At 52.3% G+C, this 24,099-nt stretch overlaps 1 protein-coding gene across 4 annotated transcripts in view; it reads left to right on the forward strand.

Annotated features, from left to right (window-relative positions):
* Positions 1 to 18,844, forward strand: part of TMEM185A (transmembrane protein 185A) — a 34,487-nt gene extending 15,643 nt beyond the window's left edge. For 3 of the 4 annotated variants that reach the window (XM_035012019.1, XM_035012009.1, XM_035012038.1), the window contains 6 exons: positions 4,364 to 4,540; positions 6,622 to 6,829; positions 12,122 to 12,205; positions 15,327 to 15,503; positions 16,006 to 16,129; positions 17,255 to 17,505. In XM_035012019.1, coding sequence (XP_034867910.1) covers positions 4,364 to 4,540; positions 6,622 to 6,829; positions 12,122 to 12,205; positions 15,327 to 15,503; positions 16,006 to 16,129; positions 17,255 to 17,499 — 1,015 coding nt within the window. In that variant the 3' untranslated portion in view covers positions 17,500 to 17,505. Of the gene's footprint in view, positions 1 to 4,363; positions 4,541 to 6,621; positions 6,830 to 12,121; positions 12,206 to 15,326; positions 15,504 to 16,005; positions 16,130 to 17,254 lie in introns of all 4 variants that reach the window. The other variant, XM_035012028.1, reaches the window with a different exon arrangement.
* Positions 18,845 to 24,099: the final 5,255 nt, after the last annotated feature.

A 24,099-nucleotide genomic window follows, 5' to 3' on the forward strand; every position in this document is an offset into this window, starting at 1 on the left:
TTGCCTTGTTTCTATAGGGAAAATATTTAGTCTTGCACCATTAAACATTATTTTCATAGATACCCTTCTATTCCTAATTTGTTTAGAGCTTTTATGTTGAATGGGTAGTGAATTATGTCAAATGCTTTTGCTGAAACTGTTGAGATAATCATTTTTTTTTCATTCTGTTAATACAATGAATTACATTATTCGTTTCAAATGTCAAGCCAAGCTTGCAATCCTGACTAAACCACACTTGGTCATACTGTAATATCCTTTTTATATATTGCTGGACTCAGTTTGATAATTTTTTAAAAAGATTTTTATTTATTTATTTAACAGAGAGACACAGCGAGAGAGGGAACACAAGCAGGGGAAGTGGGAGATGGAGAAGCAGGCCCCCTGCCGAGCAAGGAGCCTGATGCGGGGCTCGATCCCAGGAACCTATGATCATGACCTGAGCCGAAGGCAGACGCTTAACAACTGAGCCACCCAGGCACCCCAGTTTGATAATTTTTAAAGGGTTTTTGCATTTATCTTCATGAAGGGTATTGGTTTATAGTTTTCTTTCTTGATCAGGTTTTGGTATCAGGGTAATGCTGGCCTCATAAAATAAATTGGGAAATATCCCTCTCCCATCTTTTTCTGTAAGAATTTGTGCAAAGTTGGTACTATTTCTTCTTTATGTATTTGATAGGTTTTTTTCAGAGCTTGACATTTTCTTCGTGAGAAGGATTTTAACTACAATTTTAATTTATTTCATAGATATAGGGATGTGAAAGTATTTCTTCTTGTGTGAACTTTGATAATGTCTTTCTTTAAGAAATTTACTTGCATAAAGTTGTTCATAATATCCCCTTCTAATCTCTGTAATGTTTGTAGGATTTGTAGTAATGTCCCTGCTTTCATTTCTGATATTGGTGATTTTTGTCTACTATTTTTTTCTGCTCACTCTGGCTATAGGTTTACTATTTTTCTTGATCTTTTCAAAGAACCAGGTTTTAGATTCATTGATTTTTTTTTCTGCACTTGTATTTATCATTTCCTTCCTTCTGCATACTTTTTAAAATTTCCTTCTCTTCCTAGTTTCTTTTTTTTTTTTAATTTATTTATTTGAGAGAGAGGGAGCTGGAGAGAGTGCAAAAGTAGGGGGAGGGGCAAAGGGAGAGGGAGCAGCAGACACCCCACCAAGCACCTGAGCCAAAGGCAGATGCCCAGCCAACTGAACCACTCAGGTGCCCCTCTTCCTAGTGTCTTAAGGGGCATCTTAGATCATTGACTTTAGATCTTTTCTAACGAAAACATTTGATGCTATAAAGTTCCCTTAAGTACTGCTTTAGCTGGAGCTCACAAATTTTAGTAAGCTGTATGTCCACTTCCATTTAGTCTGGAATTTTTCAGATTCTCCTTGTGTTTGTTTTCTTTTACCTATGGATTATTTAGAATAGTGTTATTTAATTTGCAAGCATTTTGAGAATTTTCCAGATATCTTTATGTTGTTGATTTTTAGTTTAATTTCATTGTGTATGTAGATTTACTTTGTATGATTTTGATCCTTTTAAATTTGTTGAGTCTTGTTTTTTGACCCAGATTTCAGTCTGTCTTGGTGAATATTCCATGTGCATTTGAAAGGAATTTGTATTCTGCTGTTGTAGGAGGAATGCTTTATCAGTATCAATTAGGTCATGTTGGTTGATACAGTTTTAGTAATTTCTATGTGTTCTATCAGTTATTGAGAGAGAAGTGTTAATTTTCAATAATAATTATGGATTTTTCCATTTTTCCTTAATATTTTCTACATATATTGTGAAGCTTTGTTATTAGGTACACAAGTATGTACAGTTGTTAGATCCTCTTCAACAAATTGACCTCTTTATCATTATGAACTGCCCCTATTTGTCCCTGGTAATATTTCTTGTTCAAAAACATACTTGTCTTAGATTGTGGCAGGCAGAGTAGCCCCGCAAAGATATCCAGGCCCTAAGCCCTGGAGCCTCTTACTGTCCTGTTACAGGGTAAGGGGGACTTTGCAGAAGTATCTAAGGTTATAGTACTAGTTTCTATTGTTTCCATGACAAATTACCACAGATTTAGTGTCTTAAAACTACACAGAACTTACTATCTCATATTTCTATGGGTCAGAAGTACAGGTGTACCAGGGCTAAGTTGGGTTTTCCGCTTAGAGTCTCACAAGGCCCAAATCAAGGTGTGGGCCGCATTCCTTTCTGGGGCTCTGGGGATTCATCTGCTTCCAGACCCTTTGGGTTGTTGTCAGAATTTAGTTCCTTGCGGTTGTAGAGCTGAGAACCCCATTTTTCTTGCTGGCTGTCAGCAGGAATCATCCTCAACTTCTAGAATCTGCCTGCATTCCTTGGCTCATGGCTCCCTTCCTCCGTCTTCAAAGCCAGCAAAGGCAGGTTGAATCCTTCTCATGTTTAGAATTTTTCTGACTTCCCCTTCTAACCCATCTCTCCGCTTCTGCTACATCTCTCTTGACTCGTAGGCCTCCTTTTTCTGCTTTTAAGGATTCATATGATTACATTGGGCTCACCTGGATAATCTAGGTTAATCTCCCTATTTTAAGGTCCCCTGATTAGTAACCTTAATTCCATCTACAAAGTGCTTTCTTGGTAGTGCCTAGATTAGTGTTTGATTGAATAACCAGGGGCAGGAATTTGGGGGAATATCTTTAGAATTCTGCCTACCACAGTTATGGACTTGATAGGAATAGTATCCTGGGTTATCCAGGTGGACCCAGTCTAATCACATGAGCCCTTAAGCAGAGAACTTTTGCTGGAAGCAGGAGCAATGTGGCAGAAGGAGACGTCAGAAGAAGTCTAAGTGTGAGAAAGATTCAGTATGCTGCTGCTGGCTTTGAGATGTAAAGGCTTCCTCAGAGAGAGCCCTCTAGGATCCAAGGGCAGCCCCGAGCTGACAGCCAGTGAAGAAACTGGGATCTCAGTCCTACAGCCATGAGAAACCAAATTGCCAGCAACCTGAATGAACTTGGAAGCAGATTCTTCCCAGAATCCCTTGATAAGAGCCCAGCCAACTGACATCTTGATTTCAGCCTTATAAGCATCTGAGCAGCAAAATTAACCAAGCTTGCCTGGACTTCTGACATATATAACTGTGAGATCATAAAATTGTATTGTTTTAACCTGCTAAGTTTGTGGTGATTTGTTAGAGCAACAGAAGACTGAAACAGATATTAATATGTCACTCCAGGTTTCTTTTAGTTAGTGCTTGCTTGGTATAACTTTTTCTGTCCTTTTAGTTTTAATCTGTGATTTTATAGACAGATGAAGTGGGTTTCTTTTAGATAGCATATAGTTGTCCTGCTTTTTAATCCAATCTGACAGTTCTTGTCTTTTAACTGATAAACGATTTACATTTCTTGTAATTGTCAGTAGGGTTGGGTGTTAACTACCTTCTTGCTGGTCCTGGGAACTGCTTCTAGGCAGTAAGCTGGAGCAGTAATTAAACTCACTCCCTTTCTTTCTTTCGTTCTTTCCTTCCTGTCATCACAGTCCTTTGCTGGACACAGCCTTTGTTGTCTAGTATCTGAAAACTCTTGTCTCCTATATTTTGTCCAGTTTATTGTTTAAGGTGGGAAGAAAAGCCCCATTCCTCTTACTTCATCAAAGCTAGAACTAGAAGTCCTCAACAGTGTAATTTCTAATTAATATTTTAAGGACATCCTCTTCAGGAAGTCCCTTTTATGTGAAATGTGAGTGTGTGTGTGTGTGTGTGTGTGTATATATATAATCTGTTCAGTCACAGAAAGTATAATACATGTACTAAAATGTTACTGTATCTGAACACGGCAGATTAAAAATGCCATATCTTTTTAAAAATAGAATCAAATAATTAGCCAGTGACGAAACTTGACCATATCCTAAACATGTCAGCCTTTTTCAATCTCCATGTTTTGGTACATCTAGTTCCTTCTGCTTGGAATGCTTCCTCATCTCAGTCTTTCTTGCCTGGCAGCTTTCCACATATCTTCTGGAACCAGCTCCAGGGGCATCACTTCTCTGCTTCCTAGTGCCCCCAGACAGAATCCAGATTTGTTCTTCTGGGTTCCCGTCACGCTCTACCCTCGCACCATTCTGGCACACACCATTCTGTATTAAAATTCTGTGTTTCTGTGTGGCCTCCCTCCTACCAGAAGGCCCTGGAAAGCAGGGAACTTATTTTAGTCTCCTTTATGTTTCCAGACTCCCCTAACACAGTATGTCTACTACGTAGAGCTTTTCAATATATGATTGTTGAATTAGTGACTCTTCACACGTGCTCAAAAATGCTGCTGTTATGACTCTCCCTTTCAGTGTCACATAGTTGTAAAAGTGAGTCATCTTTAATCATTTTACTTTTCTCCTAGTAAATTCCTCATCTATGCCTGTCTCCTGCTGTTCTCTGTGCTGCTGGCCCTTCGTCTGGATGGCATCATTCAGTGGAGTTACTGGGCTGTCTTTGCTCCGATATGGCTGTGGAAGTTGATGGTTATTGTTGGAGCCTCAGTTGGAACTGGAGTCTGGGCACGAAATCCCCAATATCGGTAATACTGCTTTATAAAACCCACTGGTCTCTACCCTGAGGGAGCAATATCTTGTTTTTCACTTTTGACTAAGGACTGTTTTTTTCAGCCTCTCTGGGGTTTTATAAGAACTGTAATATAGGCAAACTGAGTTCTCTTCTAAGTAGTTTAAAAATTAGGGGTTTGATATGCATTTTTAAATAAAAGCAGTGTCGTTTGGGCTGCTTGAGATCCTAGCCCTCCCACAAAAGCCAACGTAATAGAAAGAGCATCCAAAATATCGAACTGTTGTATCATGCTGGGCTAGGAAGTATAAAACTATCATGTTTGCAGGAGCAGTTCCATAAAACAGAAGCCTGGCTTTGGTCATCAGGGATATATCCGTCTCCAGTTCAGTCCTGGAATTGGGGTTCCTCTTGTCCCAATCTCCTAGTCCTGGGATTTTAGGACTGTTAGCAGTATGCGTGTTGGGAGGGTAGCTTGGCCAGGAAACAGTGTGTCGCTGAGACAGGGCAAGATGAGGCCCAGATGCTGTGAAGGAGAGCAGAGCCTTTGGGGGCCAGGCAGAGGGGTAAGCTTTACCTTCAAGCCCTCTGTGCCTTTCTTCTCGGCTGCCGCAGCTCTTTCAGGTTCCTGGAGTTGGCTCAGCTCCGGTGTGCAGCCTAGTGCTGCTGGGGCCCAAAGAGTCTCTTCTCCCTCTCAGAGGCTGGCACTTCAGAAAGGGAAAAGGGACACTTGAGGGACTCTTCTCAACCCTCAGCAGGAAGACGGGGAGGGAAGGAGTGCCACGTGGGCAGCTGCTCACATGCGAGAAGGGCAGGTGTTTCGGTCTTGATCAGCTCATGTCACACACATCGCTACAGGCATAGCTGCGAACCTTAGAGCAGTCCTGCAGAGAGCCTTGGCAGATGGGGGACGTTTGTGTGTAGCTGTTTGCAAGTCCTTCGACTTCCTTTTCTCTTTTTTGAGATCACCTGTACAGCTGGCAAATCTTTTCTCTTTTATGAGATATTTTCAGATATCTAATATTTATGACTCAAAGAATGAAAAGTTAAATAACTAAACATGTTAGGTTCCACTCATTGATATTGAGAAGCTATTTGAGCTTTGCCCGGCTGGTTTAATTTAAGATTTTTAGAGCGAGAAAAGGAACTGTGTGTGTGTGGTTGAATGTAGTGAGTGTGCAGGCATGGCCATTCGGTGTTCACATTCTCCGGTGGAATGTTGGTGGGTCCTATACAGGTGACCACTGGCTTCATGTTCTCTGTGTCCTAACCTCAGGTGTATTTATCACCAAGAAGATACATCATAAATGTTTATCTGTATTTTGAATGAAACACTGTGGGCCTTCCAAATGCATTTTTTAAGCATTGCCCTGTTTAGCAGCCTAATTATTTTTCAGTTGTTAATCTGATGAGTTCCTGCATGGTACTTAAACAGCTAAGTAACCTGATTTTGTTTAAAAACAGTTTTAACTGCTCTTCCTTCTCTTTCATCTGCAGGTGTTAATTCATCCTCATGGAATAGAAAGGAAAATAAAAAGACGTTCATAATTTTACCGGCATTTTTAAAATAGCACCTAACAATAGTTATTATATTTTCTTGAAATATAACCCGCGCTTATTCATAAAGCTAGTTATTTTTATAGTATTGCATGAAATGTGATTTACATGGTTTTTAATTTGTTGAGAGATGAGGATCATGAAATTTAAGGGATATTTGTCCGTTTTTAGTAGTAGAAGCAATCAGCTTGAATAATCTTGGAAGTAGTTTAATTTAAAGTTATGAACACAAGCATTTATGTTTACTGTCAGGGGAGTAATAACTCTGGCTGTCACTTCTGAGAATGTCGTTATCCAGTTAAAACTTTGGTTTGATTGTAATGTTCATTTATTGTCATGTAGTAGTTCTTTGACGTTTGAAAGATTGCCCACTAAAAATTAAGTGTAAGTTCCCTTTTTACCTAACTTCCTTTGCTTTTTGTCAGATTTATAAATATCGTTCATAGTATCAACATAAGTTGGTATTTGACCTGGACTGCCTGCCTGTTTTGGAGATTCTGAACTGAGTATTTTTCTTCTTCTTCTGATGTCTCTTTTTAGAGCAGAAGGAGAAACGTGTGTGGAGTTTAAAGCCATGTTAATTGCAGTGGGCATCCACTTGCTCCTGTTGATGTTTGAAGTTCTGGTCTGTGACAGGATTGAAAGAGGAAGCCATTTCTGGCTTCTGGTCTTCATGCCGCTGTTCTTTGTCTCCCCGGTGTCCGTTGCAGCTTGTGTTTGGGGCTTTCGACATGACAGGTCACTAGAGGTGAGATTTCATATATTCAAGAATGTTTTAAAAAGTAAAATGTTTTGGTCTGTTATTGTAATGTACATTTCTTGCCCTTTGTTAGGAAGAGATTAGTCTGTAACTCTAGATTATGGTATGTAAGGAAACAAAAGCTGATGGAAATAATCATGGTTCTCTTTCTTGACTTAGAACGCAGGCTCCGTCCAGCTCCATGGCTTTCCCTAGTCCCCAGTGTTGGTCAGGCTTCTCCTGAGAAACAGAGCCAATAGGAGAGGTGGGGAAAGGGGGGAGGGAGGAAGGAAGGGAGGGAGGGGGAGAGAGAGTGCAATTGATTAATTTTAAGGATCTGGCTCATGGACTGGTGGGGCTGACAAGTCTGAAATTCATAGGGCGGACCGGTAGGCTGAAGATGCAGCCCGAGTCGATGCTGGCGTCTTGAAACAGAATTTCGTCCTCTCCAGGAAACCTCAGGCTTTCTAACTCATTCGAGGCAACCACCCACAGTCTCAAGGATGGTCTTTACTGAAAGGCAGTCCTTTCACAGCAATACCTAGACCCGTGCTCGCTTCAGTAAGCGGTCCTGTGTAGCCCGGGCACATGGACACCTCAGAGCAAGCGCCACGCCACCGCAGACCCCGTGATCTAGCGTTTCATCTGCTCCCCAGTTCGCTTCGAGCCCTTTGTGCCTCGACATAGGGGAGACGCAGCTGAATCAAAAAGCGGCGTGAGCAGTCCTAGTACCAGTACGGAAGGTGACAGCAGGTCACATTTCTTGAGCACTTACCATGCGCCGGGCCCCGGGCTGGTTTCTTCCCGGGCGGTAGTGTCCTGGTGAAGTAGATGCAGCGGCCACCCCTGTTTTACGACAGGGGAAGGGATTTGTTCCTGGCCATTCGTTAAGGGGCAGGGCCGGGGCCAGGATCACACGTCAGTCAGCCCGACCCCAGAGCCTGCACACTGAACCGCACGGAAGCTGAGGGCCCAAAGCCCTACACGGACGGGGCGAGGGGAGAACTGGATGCTAGGGAGGCTTGGTTTTGAGCTGGGTGAGTAACAAGCGCAGGAAGGAGAGTGGCAGTGGGGCCGGAAGGCTCCCGTAGAGAGGGCTGGTGAGGGAGCAAGGCTCTGTGGGAACCCAATGGAACAGGACCCTGAGCCCTGAGCACCAGGACGCTTAGTCTCCACCGGGGAGAGGGCAAGGGCACAGGGGAGCGTGGCCAGTCCCGCAGCAGCGACCATGGAGGGAGGGCCATCTGAGGGCTCACTTCCCCCCCGCCTTCCTCAACCCGGCCACTTGTCTGCAAGGCCCCTCTGGCTGCTTTCCAGGGGGACGAACACTTCTTGAGGGAGCACAATTCGGAAAAAGATGTCTGAAAGATGCCTTGGGTGACAGTCCTGAGAGCAAGGTTGGGAAGCACAGAGACCCTCCTCGCCCCCGGGGCAACCTGGTACCTGTCAGGCCTCTGCATGGTGCTCCTCCCCGCTGCAGGCAGACCCTCACCCCTTCCGGTTCCTCCGGGCATTTGCTCCTATGTCCATCCACGCTCTGTCTGGTAACACTGGGCTCTCGCATCTGAAAGAGAAAGCAAAACGACAGCAGCAAAAGCTTCTCAGTCCTCTGTCTGGCTCTTGTGCCTTTCTCTTCGTCCACAGAAAGGCTCCCTCCAGCAGAGCCCTTCTGACCCCTGGCTCCCCGCTCAGCTCCCCCACTCCCAGGACACTGGCCAGATCCAGTGGGCCCTTCCAGTCCTTTTTTTCTGACCACCAGGCCCGCTGTGGCTCCTGACACTCCTGGGCCTTTGGCTAGACTGGCCCCCTCTGCTTTGGCTCCTTTGTTGCTGCTGAGGATTCTAGGCTTGGGCATTTTCTGTCCTCACTGTGCGTACTTGTGAGCCACACTGCGGATGATCTTGCTTCCTTTCTGTCTCCACTGCCACTTCCATGCTGTTGCCTCCTGAATTTACGTGGTCGGACTCAGGTTTTGATGCCAGCTCCGGACTCCTTTTCCAGTGTCGCCTGACTCCGTGTCTCTGTGCTGGTCAAGGCACCATTTCCACCCGCTGCTTTGCATGGTTTCGCTACTACCTGCACAGGCGGAGCCAAACCAGGCTTCAGAAACCATTTGCAGGGGCGCCTGGGTGGCTCAGTCGGTTAAGCGACTGCCTTCGGCTCAGGTCATGATCCTGGAGTCCCGGGATCGAGTCCCGCATCGGGCTCCCTGCTCGGCGGGGAGCCTGCTTCTCCCTCTGACCCTCCCCCCTCTCATGCTCGCTCTATCTCATTCTCTCTCTCAAATAAATAAATAAAATCTTAAAAAAAAAAAAAACAAAAAACCATTTGCAAAGGCTTACATAAACCAGAATCACTGAGGTCACACATTCCAGGTAGTCCCTGTTTGGCTCAACATTTCTCGGTGGGGGAGGGACATGGGCCGGTGGCCTTCTGGATAGGAAATGCTTTGTCGAGCAGGACCGTCTTACGCACTGCGGGACGCCTCTGCCTGACCTCTGCCCACTAAATGCTGGTGGAGGGGCTCTCCCCATAAGTGCGTGAGAGACCCAGGGGCGCCCCTGCACCGTTCCCAGCCTCTTCCTAGGGCAGGGGCCGTGGCGCCCAGGTCGAAAAGCACCGAGAGAGCCATCTAAATGTAGCCGGATAGCGACTAAGGAGGAAGTTTAAGATACATGTAAAAATTTGGAACTTTGTTTCTTAGAAAGTAAAAGTATATACAAGGGCCCGGATTACACTGGGCACGAAACCATATTTTCCTAATGTGGAATTACAAAAACTAAGTCGTTCATGTAGTCACACTGGGTGTTCCTACCTAGGGGAAGAAGCGCCATGTCCGGAGTCGAGCTCCCTCTTGGTGCTTGTGTCCCAGGAGGAGGAGTGCTATGTTTGCTAGGGGGTGCCTGGGGATAGGCTTGCACAGAGACATGAAGGAAGAGTGGGGTTTGCCAGGGCGCCCTGTGCAGGTGGGGTAGGGGATGATATTTTCCAGGCAGAGGGACTCACACACACAAAGGCGTAGAGGCAGGAGAAAATCTGTCATGCTGAGTGAACTCTGGTGACCGCAATGTGACTGAAGCACGGTTTTGCAAGATGCAAAGACTTCTGGAGATGGATGTTGGTGACAGTCGCACAACAGTATGAATGTACTTAGTGCCGCTGCTGAGCTATACAGCTAAAGATGGTTAAGACGGGAAGTTTTCTGTTGTGTGTATTTTACCACAATAAAAAAAAAAATTGCCTGGAGCATGAAGTGGAAAGAGAGTGGTGGGAGTTGGGGGAAGGGAAGGCTGTAGAGAGGAACTGGGCCACGTAGGGGCCAGATCCTCAGTCCTCAGGCATGTGCTGAGCTGCTGCAGGCCGCCATAGTGAACTCCCAGGGCACCATGGGAGAGTGGACATTTTTGAGGGAAAAGCGATGATACCCACCAGCTGCGGGGATACCTCCAAGTAGTTTACAGTTTTATGATTAGGTCACCCTACATTAGTTTTGACGATATTGGAGAAGAAGCTGGGTTGTTGGCAGTTGCCGCGAGGAGAAGGTCGTGCTGTGCGAAACTCTGTGTGGAGAACAGCTAATGAGGATGGCGGGTGCGGCGCCCAACAGGCACGCACGACCTCATGGGAATTAGTCGTGGTTATTTAGGAGTGAAGTAAAAATCATATTTTTCTTTTGATTTATGGGAGTTACTATTTTTTTTTAGATGGCTACTTAGGACAGAAATATACTAAGTTTAGATCTAATTACTTAACCCAGTGGAACTGTTAAGGATTTCTTTCAGCCCAGAGGCCTCGGAAAGAATTGCTCCCTCACAAAATGCCCTGCGAACGAGAACTCTGGGGAAGCTCTGGGCCAGATCAGACGGCTTCCTGTGATTTTCATTTTGTAGGCAGTGGCAAGCCACGGAAGAGTAGCGAGTGCTGCCACCAGAAGGAAGACGGCCTGGCGGGCATTTGGGAGCAGAGAGCCTTCCAGACTGGAGGCTGGGAGGCTAGTCAGGGGGCTGTTGGAGGCATTGGGGGTGGCGGCTGGTGACGAGAGAAAGGCCTGATGAGACAGTAGTCGTCGGGCTGGTGGAGAGGACAGGGCGCGGTGACGGAGCATGCAGGAGTGGGAAAGGAGGAGATGGTGCTTGCTGGTGGTGTGGCTTGGGTCCTTGGGTCACTGGGCCGCCGCGGCGCCTTACAGCAAGGGAGGGCGGACGGGGTGAAGGTGTGAGGGGCTAATGGACTCAGTCTGGGACTGGCTCTGGCTGAGGCACCCCTGGGAGAGCCGGGTCTGGGCCACAGCAGGAAGGCTGAGTCAGAGACAGAGCCGGGTGGAACAGCCAGCAGGAGGCCACCCAAGCTGGGGCTGGGTAGACAGCAGGGCGAGCGAGGGGAAGCCTGTGTGTTCGTGTCCGTGTCTCTCCAGTGCGGACAGAAGACCAAGTTGAAGGCTCTGGGGGGCATCAGGGTTCAAGGAGAGGAGGAGACTGAAAAGGAGCTGCAAGAGCACCAGGAGGAGGGCGAGACTGTGCCGGGCTCCTGGAAAGAGATGCCACACAGATGCCCCGTAGGATGATCTGACACAGGTGGTCTGATGCCGTAGAGGTTACTGACGACCTTGACAGAGCAGTTGCCAGTGGTCGGGGCTGGAGGCCGGATCGCAGTGCTGGGAGCTCGGAATGGGGAGGCCACGGGCTGGAGCGTTCACGCTGTCTCACTGAGCTGGATGGTAACAAAGTGCTAGGCCTGGGAGCGGATGCTGGCTCCAGGGAGGGAGGGGCTCATTTGGTCTTGGGGCTCTTTTGTGTTTAATGGGAATGAGTTGAACTTGTGTCTGTGCTTCTGGGAGGGATCAGTGGAACAGGAGAGGTTAACGATGCAATAAAGAATCCGTAATTGATGTCTTGATGTGACAAGGTCCTCAAGGAGCCAGAAAGGAAGAGGTGGGGAGCTGAGTCCTGGGTACAAGAAAGAAGTGCAGGTATGTTACGGGTAGGGGCAGGAAGGACGCTTGTGCTGTCTGCCGCGGATTGCCTCTACCCAGCGAGCCCGGAAACAAGGCTGTTGTTTGGTAGAGCATAAAGGGCAGGCAGCCGCTAAGCAGAGGGGCCGAGGCAGGAGACCGGCGGGCAGGTTTCTTGCTGTCGCCGCGTTGCTTCGCTCCCCGGTGCAGAAAATCAGGAGGTCCCAGTATAACTTCATCAAACTTTTCCCGTATTATAATTTGCATTGCCTTTTAGTTTGTTAACCAAATAATTGCAGTATTCAATACAACTTTTACTTTGCTTAACTGATTCTTCTCTTCATTTTTAGTTAGAAATACTGTGTTCTGTCAACATCCTGCAGTTTATATTCATTGCCTTAAGACTGGACAAGATCATCCACTGGCCCTGGCTTGTATGTAACTTTTTAAATCCTTAAATAAACTTTTCTTTTTTTAATTATAAAAGTAATTTGTGTTCCTTGTAGAAAACTTGGAAAAGACAGACAGCTTAGGTAATCGAATGATAATGACCCGTAACCCACTGGGAGAGAGCATGGCCAGTGTCCCGGGTTTCCTGTGCCGGATGTTACCGCTTCGTGAAGGCCGCTGAGCCTGTGCGGCGCACACGGTTTTGGGCGCTGCGCTCTCATCCTAACGCATCATGAGCATTTTCCCCTGGCAATAAAAGGTGTTTATAAACATAATTTTTAAAGTTTAATTGATGCAATGTTCTTCAAATGCATTTACGAAACATCCCCTTCCGAATATTGAAGTTGATACCAGTGTGATTATAAATCATGATGTAACATATATTTTTGTGCCTAAAAATCTTCCCCTGATTCTTTTCATTATTTTCTTAGGAAGGACTCCAGAGACAGTATTACTGGGCCAGAGGGTGGGAACTTGAGATTTTGGAAGACAGGCTGCACCCCCGACTTGCTTTTCAAACAAGTTGTGCCACTGGACACTCCTGCTCAGAACCTGTGGCTTCAGTTCCTGGGTGTTTGGTTGAAATTGCGTAGATGGATAGAAGGGGGTGGGAACGGGGGTGGATATGGGTACGTACACATGTCATTATATATTCATAGCAAGCTACAGATAAGCCAGTAGGACTTGGACTTCCTGCTATGCATGCCTAGAAGGCAGGTGAGAACCGACAGAGAGGAGGCACGTGGCCTCTGGGAGGTGAGGTCGTGCTGGGGTTTTGGGTCCCCACTCCCACTGCTGCTTGATGTGTCCTTTTGCACATAAGACATTTTCTGTTATGAACATGGTTTACCTTAAAAAAAAAAAAAAGTACCAAGTATAGCAAAAAGAGAAAATATTCATTTGGTGACAGGGAAGAAAATAAGGGAACATAGTCACCTCCATAATGAATAAAGGCAGAACTCATCGTCTCTGCCCAAAGTCTTTGATAAAACAGTCATAATACAAAATGTTCGGGTACCTGTCCTCCATCTTTAGGGTGGTATATCTGGAGAAAGGTAATTGGGTTCAGGATTTTCTGTTGTGATATGGAGGAAAGAAATCTAAGTAAGACCAACATTTTAGTATAAGGTGCAATCAGAAAAAAAAAAAAGATGAATTATAAATGTTTTTTGTAGGTGAGCGGAGAGGTTTTTCCAGCCCCAGTCAGCAGATGGAACAGTCTGATGGCATGCTTCTCACAGTGATCAGGAGAGACCGAGGGAAGCTGCTATGATCACTATGATCCCGGGGGGGGGGGGGGGGGGGGGGGGGGGGGGGGGGGGAAGGTGGCTAAGTGAGCGCTGCTAAATGAGGAAGGGCCCTGGGAAGAGACCCTCCATAGATTGTACAGCAAAACCTACCATCAGAAACTCCAGGCTACTTGAGAGGATTAAAAATCACACACCAACTCAAGTCATAGTTCTAAAAACAAAATGGAAAACCGAAGAACTATCTGAAGAAAGCATAGGAGAAAATCTTTGGGAACCTGGGGTTAGATCAGGAGTCCCTATAAGTGGCACTAACAACTAACAACAAGGTCCATAAGAGCAGCTCAGAACTGAAATGAAATGAATGAAAAGACAGGCCACAGAGTAAAAGAAAATATTCGCAAAACATGTGTCCAAACGAGGACTTGGATCCAAAACATCTTAACTTTCAAAACTCAAAAAACAACCTAATTTTAAAATTGACAGAAGACTTGAAAAGACAATTCACAAAGAGGATATACATATGGCAAATAAGCACAAGGACAGGACATCATTACCCAGTAGGGAAGGGCAAATCAAGGTCAGGATGAGGTCCCAGGATACACTCATCAGAGGGCAGAGCTAAAACACGAACCGGAGCGCAGGGGAGGGTGGGGAGGGACGGCGACACTTGCACATCGCTGGTGGGGATGCCGAGTTGTAGAGGCGCTCTGACAAGCAGTTGGGCCGTTTCATGGCAAGTTCAACACGGGGTTGACATACTATTTAGCAGGGCCAATCCGGGCTATGTCCCCTAGGGGAATGGCGCTGCAGGGCTGGACAAAAACCCGTGCCTGAGTGTTGGTAGCAGCTTTATTCGGGACAGCCAAATGCGGGAAAGCACCGCAGTTTCCTTCCACGGGTGCTGGACGCACGGGCAGTGGCGCGTCCACCCTCTGGAACGCCACTTGGCAATAAAAAGAAACAGCCTGTCGTCACCCGCAGCAAGCGGGGGGGCGGGGGGGAGCCTCACGACTCTGGCTTGAGGGAAGAGGGAAGAAGGCAGCCGCAGACAGCGGTGCCGTGGGGTGCTCTTGAAACAACCGAAGCGTAGCGAGAGGGAATGGGCCAGTGGGTGCCAGGCGTTGGGGTGCGGTGAGGGTATGACACCGTGAAGGACCGCACGAGGGAGTCCCGTGGGGTGAAGCAGCTGTCCTGCGTCCTGCCTGGGCATACACAGCTCTGCACATGAGTGTGTGGAAAGTCATAGACCTGTCCACCAGGGGAAAACAGTCAATTTACTGCTTGATAGCGAGACAGAGGGATGCCAGACGGATCCAAGGGCCAGTGCAGGAGGGAGGAAGACCACACAGGGGAGCCTGGGGAGGCCCGGGGGCTCCTGTGCGCCCCTGTGGGGGTGAAGCAAGTTGTGGTGCGGCGCCGCAGGCGTGGAAGCCGCCTGGGCGAGGTGGCAGGGACCGGGCGGCAGAGCCCTCTCGGCGTCCCGCGCGCGTGAGCGGAGGGCAGCATCGGGCCGGGCCGGCAAACAGCCGTGAACCGGGCGGGGGGGGGGGGCGCGAGGGGGGGGGGGGCGGGGCAAGGTGGGGCAAGTGGGCAGGGGGGCGCGGGCCGCCCTGTTGCCCTCGGGGCAGAGCCAGGTGCGGGCCGCGTGACGTCCTGTCTTAGGCGGGCAGCTGCCGGGCCCTCCAGCCCGAGCGCGGCCCGTGGCGGAGCGTGGCCCGGAGCGGCGGCGGCCCAGGCCGTCCTCAGTGCCGCCGAGCTGGGCCGTCCTAGCTGCGGCCGTCCGCCAGGGCATGGCTAGGCCCGCCTGCAGGTGCTGGGCACAGACCCTACCGACTTCTTTCTCTCCTTCCTTCAGGTCGTGTGTGTCCCTCTGTGGATTCTCATGTCCTTTCTGTGCCTGGTGGTCCTCTATTACATCGTGTGGTCTGTCCTGTTCCTGCGTTCCATGGATGTGATTGCAGAACAGCGAAGGACACACATAACAATGGCACTGAGCTGGATGACCATTGTCGTGCCTCTCCTTACTTTTGAGGTAAGCTGTCGACAGCAGAACTCTTCAGGCCCTGAATCCCACCCTTCCCTGCGACGGCCCTCCGAAAGCACCGCAGAGGATGGAGGGATGGAGAGCATGATGGTAGAATTAGAGCATCCTTTCCTTTGGGGAAGGGGGCGAGCAGGGAGTCTCCGTAGCCATGATGCACCAGTGTGTGTTGATGTGTCTACATCTAGGAAGAGGGAGTTGGTGCAGAATTAGAGACTGGGCACTGTTGATGCTTTAGAACAAACACCAGCAGGAGCTTCCCGTAACAAGCCTGGTGGTGGACACTTCCCAGGTAGACAGATTTTGCTTCGTCCTAAAGAGGGATATGAGAGTTTACCTTGCGCTTCCCCCCAGAATAGAGGGTTTCTCCAGTCTCCCGTGGAGCCGACCTTCCCCCTTATGAGACCTGACAAGGGAAGGGTGGACTGATCTCAGCCATTGTCCATCCTCAGATGCTTTATCAATAGAACCTCAACTATTTCTCTTTCCTCAGATCCTGTTGGTTCACAAACTGGACGGCCACAACGCATTCTCTTGTATCCCGATATTTGTCCCTCTTTGGCTTTCCTTGATCACTCTGATGGCAACCACATTTGGACAGAAGGGAGGAAACCACTGTACGTATTCAGCACTTCAGAAGCCCTTGACCTGTGTGTGTGTGTGTGTGTGTGTGTGCGCGCGCACGTGAGTGTGTGGCCCCACTCTGAAAGGATGAGCCTGAGGGTCCCAGTTAAGGAGGTCGCCCGAGGAAGACCTGGGGCCTTCCAAGGGAAGGGTGCGCTGTCAGCCTTGCTCTCCGCGCCCTGTACCATGACCTCCCTAATGGCGCACTCTGCCATCTGAGGTAGGGCTGAGCGTGCTAGGTAGCCTCTCAGCCCTGCTTCCCAGAGGCTCCCAAGGATTAGATCAAAATCCATGTCACCCACCAAACCCTGGGAGTGCTCTTAGGTTCTGTGTCCTCCTGGCTCTCCCCAGCGACATTGCTGACATCAGTGTGGCTTGTCAGTGGTGACCTGCTTGCCCTCTCTCCTCCCCACCTGCACGATGGCACATTTCAGTTTTGAAGTGATCTTGACAACAGTTCCTTCCTTACTAGACTGTAAGCCTCTCTGCAGGTAGCGCCGGAGCGTGCCATTCTGGAAGCCAGGAGGCGGGGCGGTGGGGGGTGGGGGTGTGCCCTGGGAGAGCCAGCACTGAGCTGACGGTCCCAGGGTACAGACAGGAAGAGCACGCCTCAGAGAAGCAGCGTTGAGGGGGCCCCGGGAGCTCAGGCTGCCTGCCGGCCTGGACCAGCGTGGCTGCCAGAGGCTGCCCGAAATCCCTTTTTTGCTTGACATGCTTGACATTCTTTGGCCTGTGTCAGCACATCCCAGCTGGGGAAGACGAGGGGACGGTGACGTAGCCTCGACGGCGCAGGTACCCGTCAGAGACGTGCCAGAGCAGTCCTAGCCGCTGGAGGCCCATCAGAGGGACACCTCCACCCCAGCCACTGCCTGATCTCTAGCGAGGTCGCAGCGTGCCCTGTGGTCGCTGCCAGTCTGGGAAGCCCACTCGCAGAGCCAGGGAGCCACGGGCCTTTCTTCTTGCCCTTGGTGGGTATCCAGGCCTCGCTCGATCTTCATTTCTAAGGCATCAGGGTGAAGCATTACGTTGTACGAATAAAACTTCATGACCGGGAAAGTAAAGTGACAAGGAGATTCAGTGGAGGCCAGTGTTTGAAAAAGTACATCCTTCTTTTTCAGGGTGGTTTGGGATTCGCAAGGATTTCTGTCAGTTTCTGCTTGAAATCTTCCCGTTTTTGAGAGAATATGGAAACATTTCCTACGACCTCCATCATGAAGATAATGAGGAAACGGAAGAAACCCCAGTTCCAGAACCTCCTAAAATTGCTCCAGTGTTTCGGAAGAAGACCAGGGTGGTTATCACCCAGAGCCCTGGTAAATACGTCCTCCCGCCTCCCAAATTAAATATTGAAATGCCAGATTAGACACCACTCCCTGGAACGGAACGCAAGCGGACCAGGACGCACGCTGTCTTCTAGCCTCCTCTGCCTCTTTGTTTACCCCACCCGGAACTGGAGCTGGAGCTGGGGCTCCGGCGACTTGCATCTCATGCCTTGTTTGCACTCAATGCCTACCAGTGACTCACCGCGACGGACGCACACGTGGCAGGGGACGGGCACGCGCAGTGTGGGCTGGGGGGTGGGTGTCAGCGGCCGTGGGCATGATGGAGGGAGCGCGCGCGACAAGGAGAGGGCGATCCCCTCCTCCAGGCGGCTGCCTCGGGAGCTGGCTGGGCTCTGGTAGGGATGGCTGACTAGGCCAGAGAAGGAACTGGTTTTCAAAGTGCTACGATTCCCATCGGAAGTGTTCTTCGGAAACGTTATCTGAAGCCAGGCTGGCCCCGCCACGCAGCTTCGAGTCCGCCGTCGGGGTGTAGTCAGGAGGAGGTGTAGCTACAGCCCGGCGCCGCGTCCGCGCCGTGCTGGCAGTGCTGACGGCGGGTGTTCCGGCCCCCCCGGTGAGCCCCTTCCAACGGAGGGACTCCGTGCCTGTATAGTATTTATACGAATCTTTTAGCCTTGTAATATACCGTGTCCAATCCTAGTTCTGTACAGTATACTCTGTTAAAGTATTTTTTTACGAGCCTGTATCGGAGACGTACGTGTTCTGTTGCAGAAGTAGATGCTGCTGGCACACCTGTCGTGCCCGGGGGGTGTCACGCCTTCATGGGACATCATCATTTCCCCCTTGGAATCCTCCACACACACCGTGGCTGCCACGGCCAGAAAGCCACGGAAAGCAAGGAATGCTCGGGGCTCCCCTGCGCCGTGGGAATATCGGCTGTCAGACAACCGCCGGGCGTGACCTGAAGCCGGAAATACTGGACAAAGTGGCTGAGACTAGAAACAGCCACGGGAAGGGTGGATTTGTGAAGGTCTGAGGCGGCGTGTCTGTCCGCAACCGAAATTGTGCCGGCTGGGCCCGGGCCTTGAACTAGCAGTGCCGGGGCTCCAGGAGCTGCGGCTGGAGCCACGAGGCAGAGCGGAAGCAAGCGGACGCTCCGGGCCAAGGGCCGTTCGTTCCAGGAGGGACAAGGAGCACTGACGCTGTCACCCCGGACAAGGGGGGCACGGTTTCACGTGGGCAGCTGCTGCCATGTCCAAACCGGGCTCAACTGGTGTCCAGCACACATGAGACCCCCTGGCACGGGCTCGAGCCTGCGGTCTGGGGGAGAGGGGAACACCGGGATGGCAAAGCCTTTCCTGCTTGGTCTGTAACAGATGTAGCGCAATCCACTACTTTTGCTCCCTGCAGCTGTTCAATAAACTGGTTCCTCCTTTTCCATGGTACTGTGTGCATCTTACTTTAGATGTCGGCCGGGCCACTGGAATGCTCTCAGCCAGCATGAAAACGCCCTCCACGGGCCACCGGCGGCCGAGGCGCCCGGGGGTGGGTGAACATCTCTAATGAGTCTTCGGGCACAGCCTGAATGTACAGAGTGTGGAGGGAAAGACGGACACCCTGGAGACTCGCCCAGCGGCTGGGGAACACCCTGCCAACACCGCGACAGCTTAGGAGCCTTCCGAGAGGATTCTCGAGGCCCAAGCCAGTCTAAACCCGCAATGGGCATTTTAGCGGTCCCGGGGCATCGCCCGGTGACACCAGCGGCTGAGTAGGGCTTCCGGTTACATAAATTACCCTGTGATTTCTGTCTGGCCGGCCCTGGCCGTGCCTGCATTTTACCGGGCACTCAACGCAGGCGGCGTTTCAGCCCACGGTTTGTACCTGCTGGGGGTGGACTGAGGCCCTGCAGGGAGCCAAAGGCCACAGACTCGCAGACAAAATAGCCTCAAGCTTGGAGGCATTTCTGCTTCATGGATCTCTGGAAGATCATCGAGTTCCATGCCCAGAATGGAGTTGGGGGGTGGTGCTTTGGGGGAGGTGGCCCTGCACGTGGGGAGAATGTGCTAGAGAGGCTTCTCTGCAAGGCCGCCTCTTACTGATGCTCCCAGCCCCACAGCCCAAAGAAGGATGGCGGAGCTCAAGCCCTGGGCACCGACCAGGGCAGGTGTCCCTGCCGTGGTCGGTCAAGGAAAGGACAGTAAGCCAGTGTGGGGCCAGCGGCTCCTGGCCTGTCCCAGCGGGGCCGGGAGTCAGCCTGGGAGGCGGCGGCGGGCTGGGGAGGGGGCCGCCTGCAGGCTGACGAGAGGCAAGGAAGGAGAAGGCCTCCTCCCACTCCTCCTCCTCCTCCTCCTCCTCCTCCTCCTCCTCCTCCTCCTCTTCGCCCTGCAAGGGGGCGGTGGGACACCTGGCTAACGCAGTCCCCTAAGCAGCAGTCGGCCACGTGGCCTCTGGGGACCCAGGGCGTGGGTGAACTAGGGGGGTCTCCGGGGAGGACCTCAGCGCCCTGGCTGGGACAATGCTAAAAGGACCACATGGCCCGCACCCTTGACCGGGGACGGCCCCCCACGTCCGCCCCCTCCCCCGGGCCTTTGCTCCGGGCTTGAAAGCGTGCATCTTGTTCGGGGCTCTCGAGGCCCACGGGCCCAGAGAATGACCTCTGACCTCCTTTAGGCGGCCCGTCAGGGTGGGGCAGCCGGGCCCCCGGGGAGAGGGATGCAGGACGCAAAGACGGCTTGGGGTTTGCCCCGAATGTTTGGCGTCTTGTTTTAACGTGCAGGCGAGCGTCCGCTGTCCCGGTGAAGGACCGTGAGTGACCAGAATGTTGGCGTGCTGACAGGTCACTCGTGTTGAGTAGCTAAGTCTACGGGCACCTACATTGAGCCGGGCATCTTAGGGACGGGTGGCAGCGTGTACAACGCACAGCAAGGCCTCGGACTTGTACTGAGACTACACCCGGTTTACCCGTCCAGAAGTTGAGCCCTAGGGAGCTTACACGCCGGGTCAGCGTGGGCGCAGCAGAACTCACGTTCCAACCGAGCTCGCTCCAGGAGCAAAGCCCGGGCCCTGCACCGGCCCGAGGGCCCTCCCCCAAGGCCAGCACGGTTCCAGCTGCCCTGCATGTGGACGTCATGCCCGATGCTTCCTGTCCCAGGACCGAGGGGGACCACCACGGCAAAGCCAGGCAATGGTGCCACCAAGAGCCTGACACGGGACCCTGCCCACGTGGCCTCTCCCAGCGCCTCGGGGTCACCGTCTGTCCGAGAGGGATTCCATGCCCTGGGGGCTAAGTGGGGCCTGGATGGGGTGTGTAAGGTTGGAGAAGGCCCACTCGCACGTGGATGTAGGAGCGATGGCCCACCGAAGGCTGCTCTGGGGTTCAGGCATGGCCCCGGCTCTCCCATGCCCCTGCCCGGTCTGGTCCCCTTCTCTCCCAGCCGGCTGGGTGGCCCAACGTTGTCCTGCAGGCTCACTCCCCTGGGCAGGCTGGACGCCAGACACATAGCAGGCCAGCAGTTCAAAACACCCACCCACCGGGTCTAAGGACTCTCACTGCCTCCCCACAGCGTGAGTGTCTGGGGGACACTTTGCACAGACCCTCCGGCCGGGTGCTCAGCACACGTGGCTTTGCCCCGTCACACTGTCTTGTGGGTGTCCCTCGGTCTCACACCCTGCCTCCCGCCACCGGCCCAGCCCTATCCCCGTGCTCAGGCCCAGCTCAGCGCCTGAGTACAGGCAGCGAGGCCCATTACTTGCTCAGGAAGGGCCCCAGGACAGGTGCCGGCGATACGAGTCCCAGAGGAGGGCAGGTAGGTGGGGGCCGGACTGAAGGACAGACCCCTGCCGAGGAGGCTGGCTTCAGGGCAGGCTTGGCCGTGGCCAGGCCATGGGGGCTTCTGAGAGGAGCAGGACCGAGACGGAGACACCCCATGCCAGCCCCTCACGGGGGGAGGCTCAGGCCATCTAGAGATCGTCACGGCGTCCGGCTGACGGCCAAGGGGGCTGGTGCCTGCTCTGCCCAGCCCTGGCCACAACGGCAGGGGACCTGGGTGATGTGTGTCAGCCCACACGGACACGATGGAGACAACGTTGCACCCAGGAAATGCCTCCCTGGGGGACCCTAGTGGTGGTGCTTGGGGCGTCCAGAGGGCTACACCCCAGCAGTCCATGATGGCCTGGGGCAAACACCGGCCCTCACGCTCCAAGTCCGTTCCCTCCAAGGACAGCACGCAGTGGCCCTGCTTCCATCCTCCGGTCCAGGGACTTGGGCCAAGAGCACCTGGTTCATGAGGTCGCCCAGGCTCCAGCTCACCTCAGCCTCGTCTGAGCTCCCATGACCCTCCCCTGCTCAGCGCCGGCCAGTCCAGATGGGCTCTGGTGGGGGCGCTCCTCCTTCCACGTCTCCTAGGGCGGCCGAGCCTCCGCACAGCCTGCCGCCCGGGAACCCGAAGGCCCCGCCTGCTCGGCTGTTTTCAAACTCCTCATTTGAGTCTGGGGCTGCCTGGGGTGTGTGGGGGGAGCGTCCCGGGCACCACCGCCGTCATCTGCTAGTCTGTCCTCTGCTCCAACGGCCCGACTGCCGACGGCAGGGTCCCAGCTGGGGACGGCTGCCAGGTACACACGCCCTCTCTGGCTCAGCCTCAGGATGCGCAATCTCAGAGGCCCCTTCCCAAGGCCCCAGCTTCGTGCAACAGCTGGTGCGACACCGGAGTTCTCCGAACATAACTCATCATTGGACACAGTCTCACACAGTCACCTGGTGGTGACTGTCGTTTCCGAGGCCCCAGGACACTCCCCACCAGGGTGTCTAGTCAGCTCCAGCGGAAACACAGGCTCGCTGAGCGCTTGGCAGTGGGGAGACAGGAGGACAAAACCCCAGACGCTGCAGACTGAGGCCAGGGTCGGGAGAGACGGGGCAGTGCCGGCTGCAGGGCACGTGGGGGCTGCGGGCCAGGCCCCAGGAAGAGGACACCCCCACCACTTCCAACAAGGCCAATGGCAGCTGGCTGCTGGGCTCCCAAAAGAGACTCACCGCGGCCCCGAGGGGACTGACGGGGTAGCTCAGGGACGTGACGGTGCAGGGGGCACGAAGGATTCCTCCAGCCCGTTTCCTGAGCGGTGGCTCCTCTGGGGAAGGCCGCCCGCCCGGCCCAGGGCAGTAGGGCACCCACGTCGGGCATGTCACATCGAGGGGTAAATGGGCCTGACACCAGCGTCTGGCTGCGGAGACAGAGTGCTCTCTGCTCTCTGCTGTCATAGCTCGAGGATTACTCCATGGGCCCTGGGGCACCATCTGCAGACATACCTGGGCCAGGCAGAGTTCTGCACCTGAGCCTTCCTAAGCACAAGAGGACTGGCAACAGCGTGTCCCCCTCAGTCCGGGGACGGGGGGAAGACAAGAGGGGCCCGAGCCCTGGACATCTCTCTGACTCACCCTTGTGTACTGCAGACTCAGCCCAAAGCAGCTTTTCTACTTTGCTGTGCCCAAACGCCCCTCATTTCTGGGAGGAGTCCCTGAGGAAGTCCGATTTGCCTTGGACCTGTCCACCTGCTCCAAGCGCCCACCCACCAAGGGGCGGGGCCTTCAAGGGCAGGATCGCACCGGTTTCTCACGAGTTTGCACAGTCACGTGGCTCTGGATGTTCACCACCTCTCAGCGGGGGTGGTGGCCCCCCTCAGGCGCTAGCCCCTTTCTGCACTTCCCATGGCAATGACCTCCGAAATCTCAGTGCGCTGAGAATGTTCGCCTTCCTCCGATGCAAGGTCACGATCTCAACCTGCGAGTCTCTGCTACTGGCCCCTTTTGGAAGAGGCCAGAAGACGTGCACACTGGCGTAGGAGGGCCTTCAGTGGTTGGGAGATCTGTCCAGGGTTATTGTCACCTCCACCCACCACACTCCCTCCTCTAAAGATTCTCCGTTGCCGAGACATATCGCAGAATTGGAGTTCAAGTGGAACCTCAGAGAAACGAAGCAGAACGCGCTCTCTGCATATGTACCTCCAGGAGGACAGATCATTCCATTAGGGTGAGGGTGGGGCACGGGTTCTTGCCCCGCTGGCTGCAACGACCTCAAAGGTCCCCCAGGAACAGGAAAAGAGCAACTCGATTCCTCTGTTGAGCTCCTCTTCCATTCAGACCTCTGAGATGCCTTCATTTCTTCCCACTGACACCCAGCCACTGTTTAGGACTGGCCATGGAGAACGCCGGGAGAACCAAATAAATTCTCAGGGCCTAGGAGACAGTGGGCATTCCCCCAGTCCAGGCAGAACGGGGCTGTCCGTACCTCTGCATTCCCTCGTGGAAAGAGACGGTCGTTCACAGAACCACTGGAGATGACAGGACTAAGGCCACCAAATCATCACTGTGTTCAAAAGGCATGTGACAAGGGCTCAGCACACTGACCTCCTTGCCACAGGAGAGTACTCGGCCTTCTCCAGAATTCAAAGCAAACCGCTCAGAGCATTTATCCATTTCAGACATTGCTCCCACCCCAAAGGCACTCCATCTCCAAACAGGGCCAGAGTTACAGATCAGCTTCCCGGGGACCAGCTGCACAGAAGCAATCACAGGGACCCTCTGGTCACCCCAGGCCCCGGCCCCCGGGCCGGGCCAGGGGCATTTCCATTGCAGTGCTCGCACAGGGAGCCGCACCCCCCTCACCCTACCTCCGCTTCTTCTGCGG

The sequence above is a fragment of the Mirounga leonina genome, unplaced genomic scaffold (genome assembly GCF_011800145.1).
Source record: "Mirounga leonina isolate KUSES-001 unplaced genomic scaffold, KU_Mleo_1.0 Mir_101799, whole genome shotgun sequence".
NCBI classification, from domain to species: domain Eukaryota; kingdom Metazoa; phylum Chordata; class Mammalia; order Carnivora; family Phocidae; genus Mirounga; species Mirounga leonina.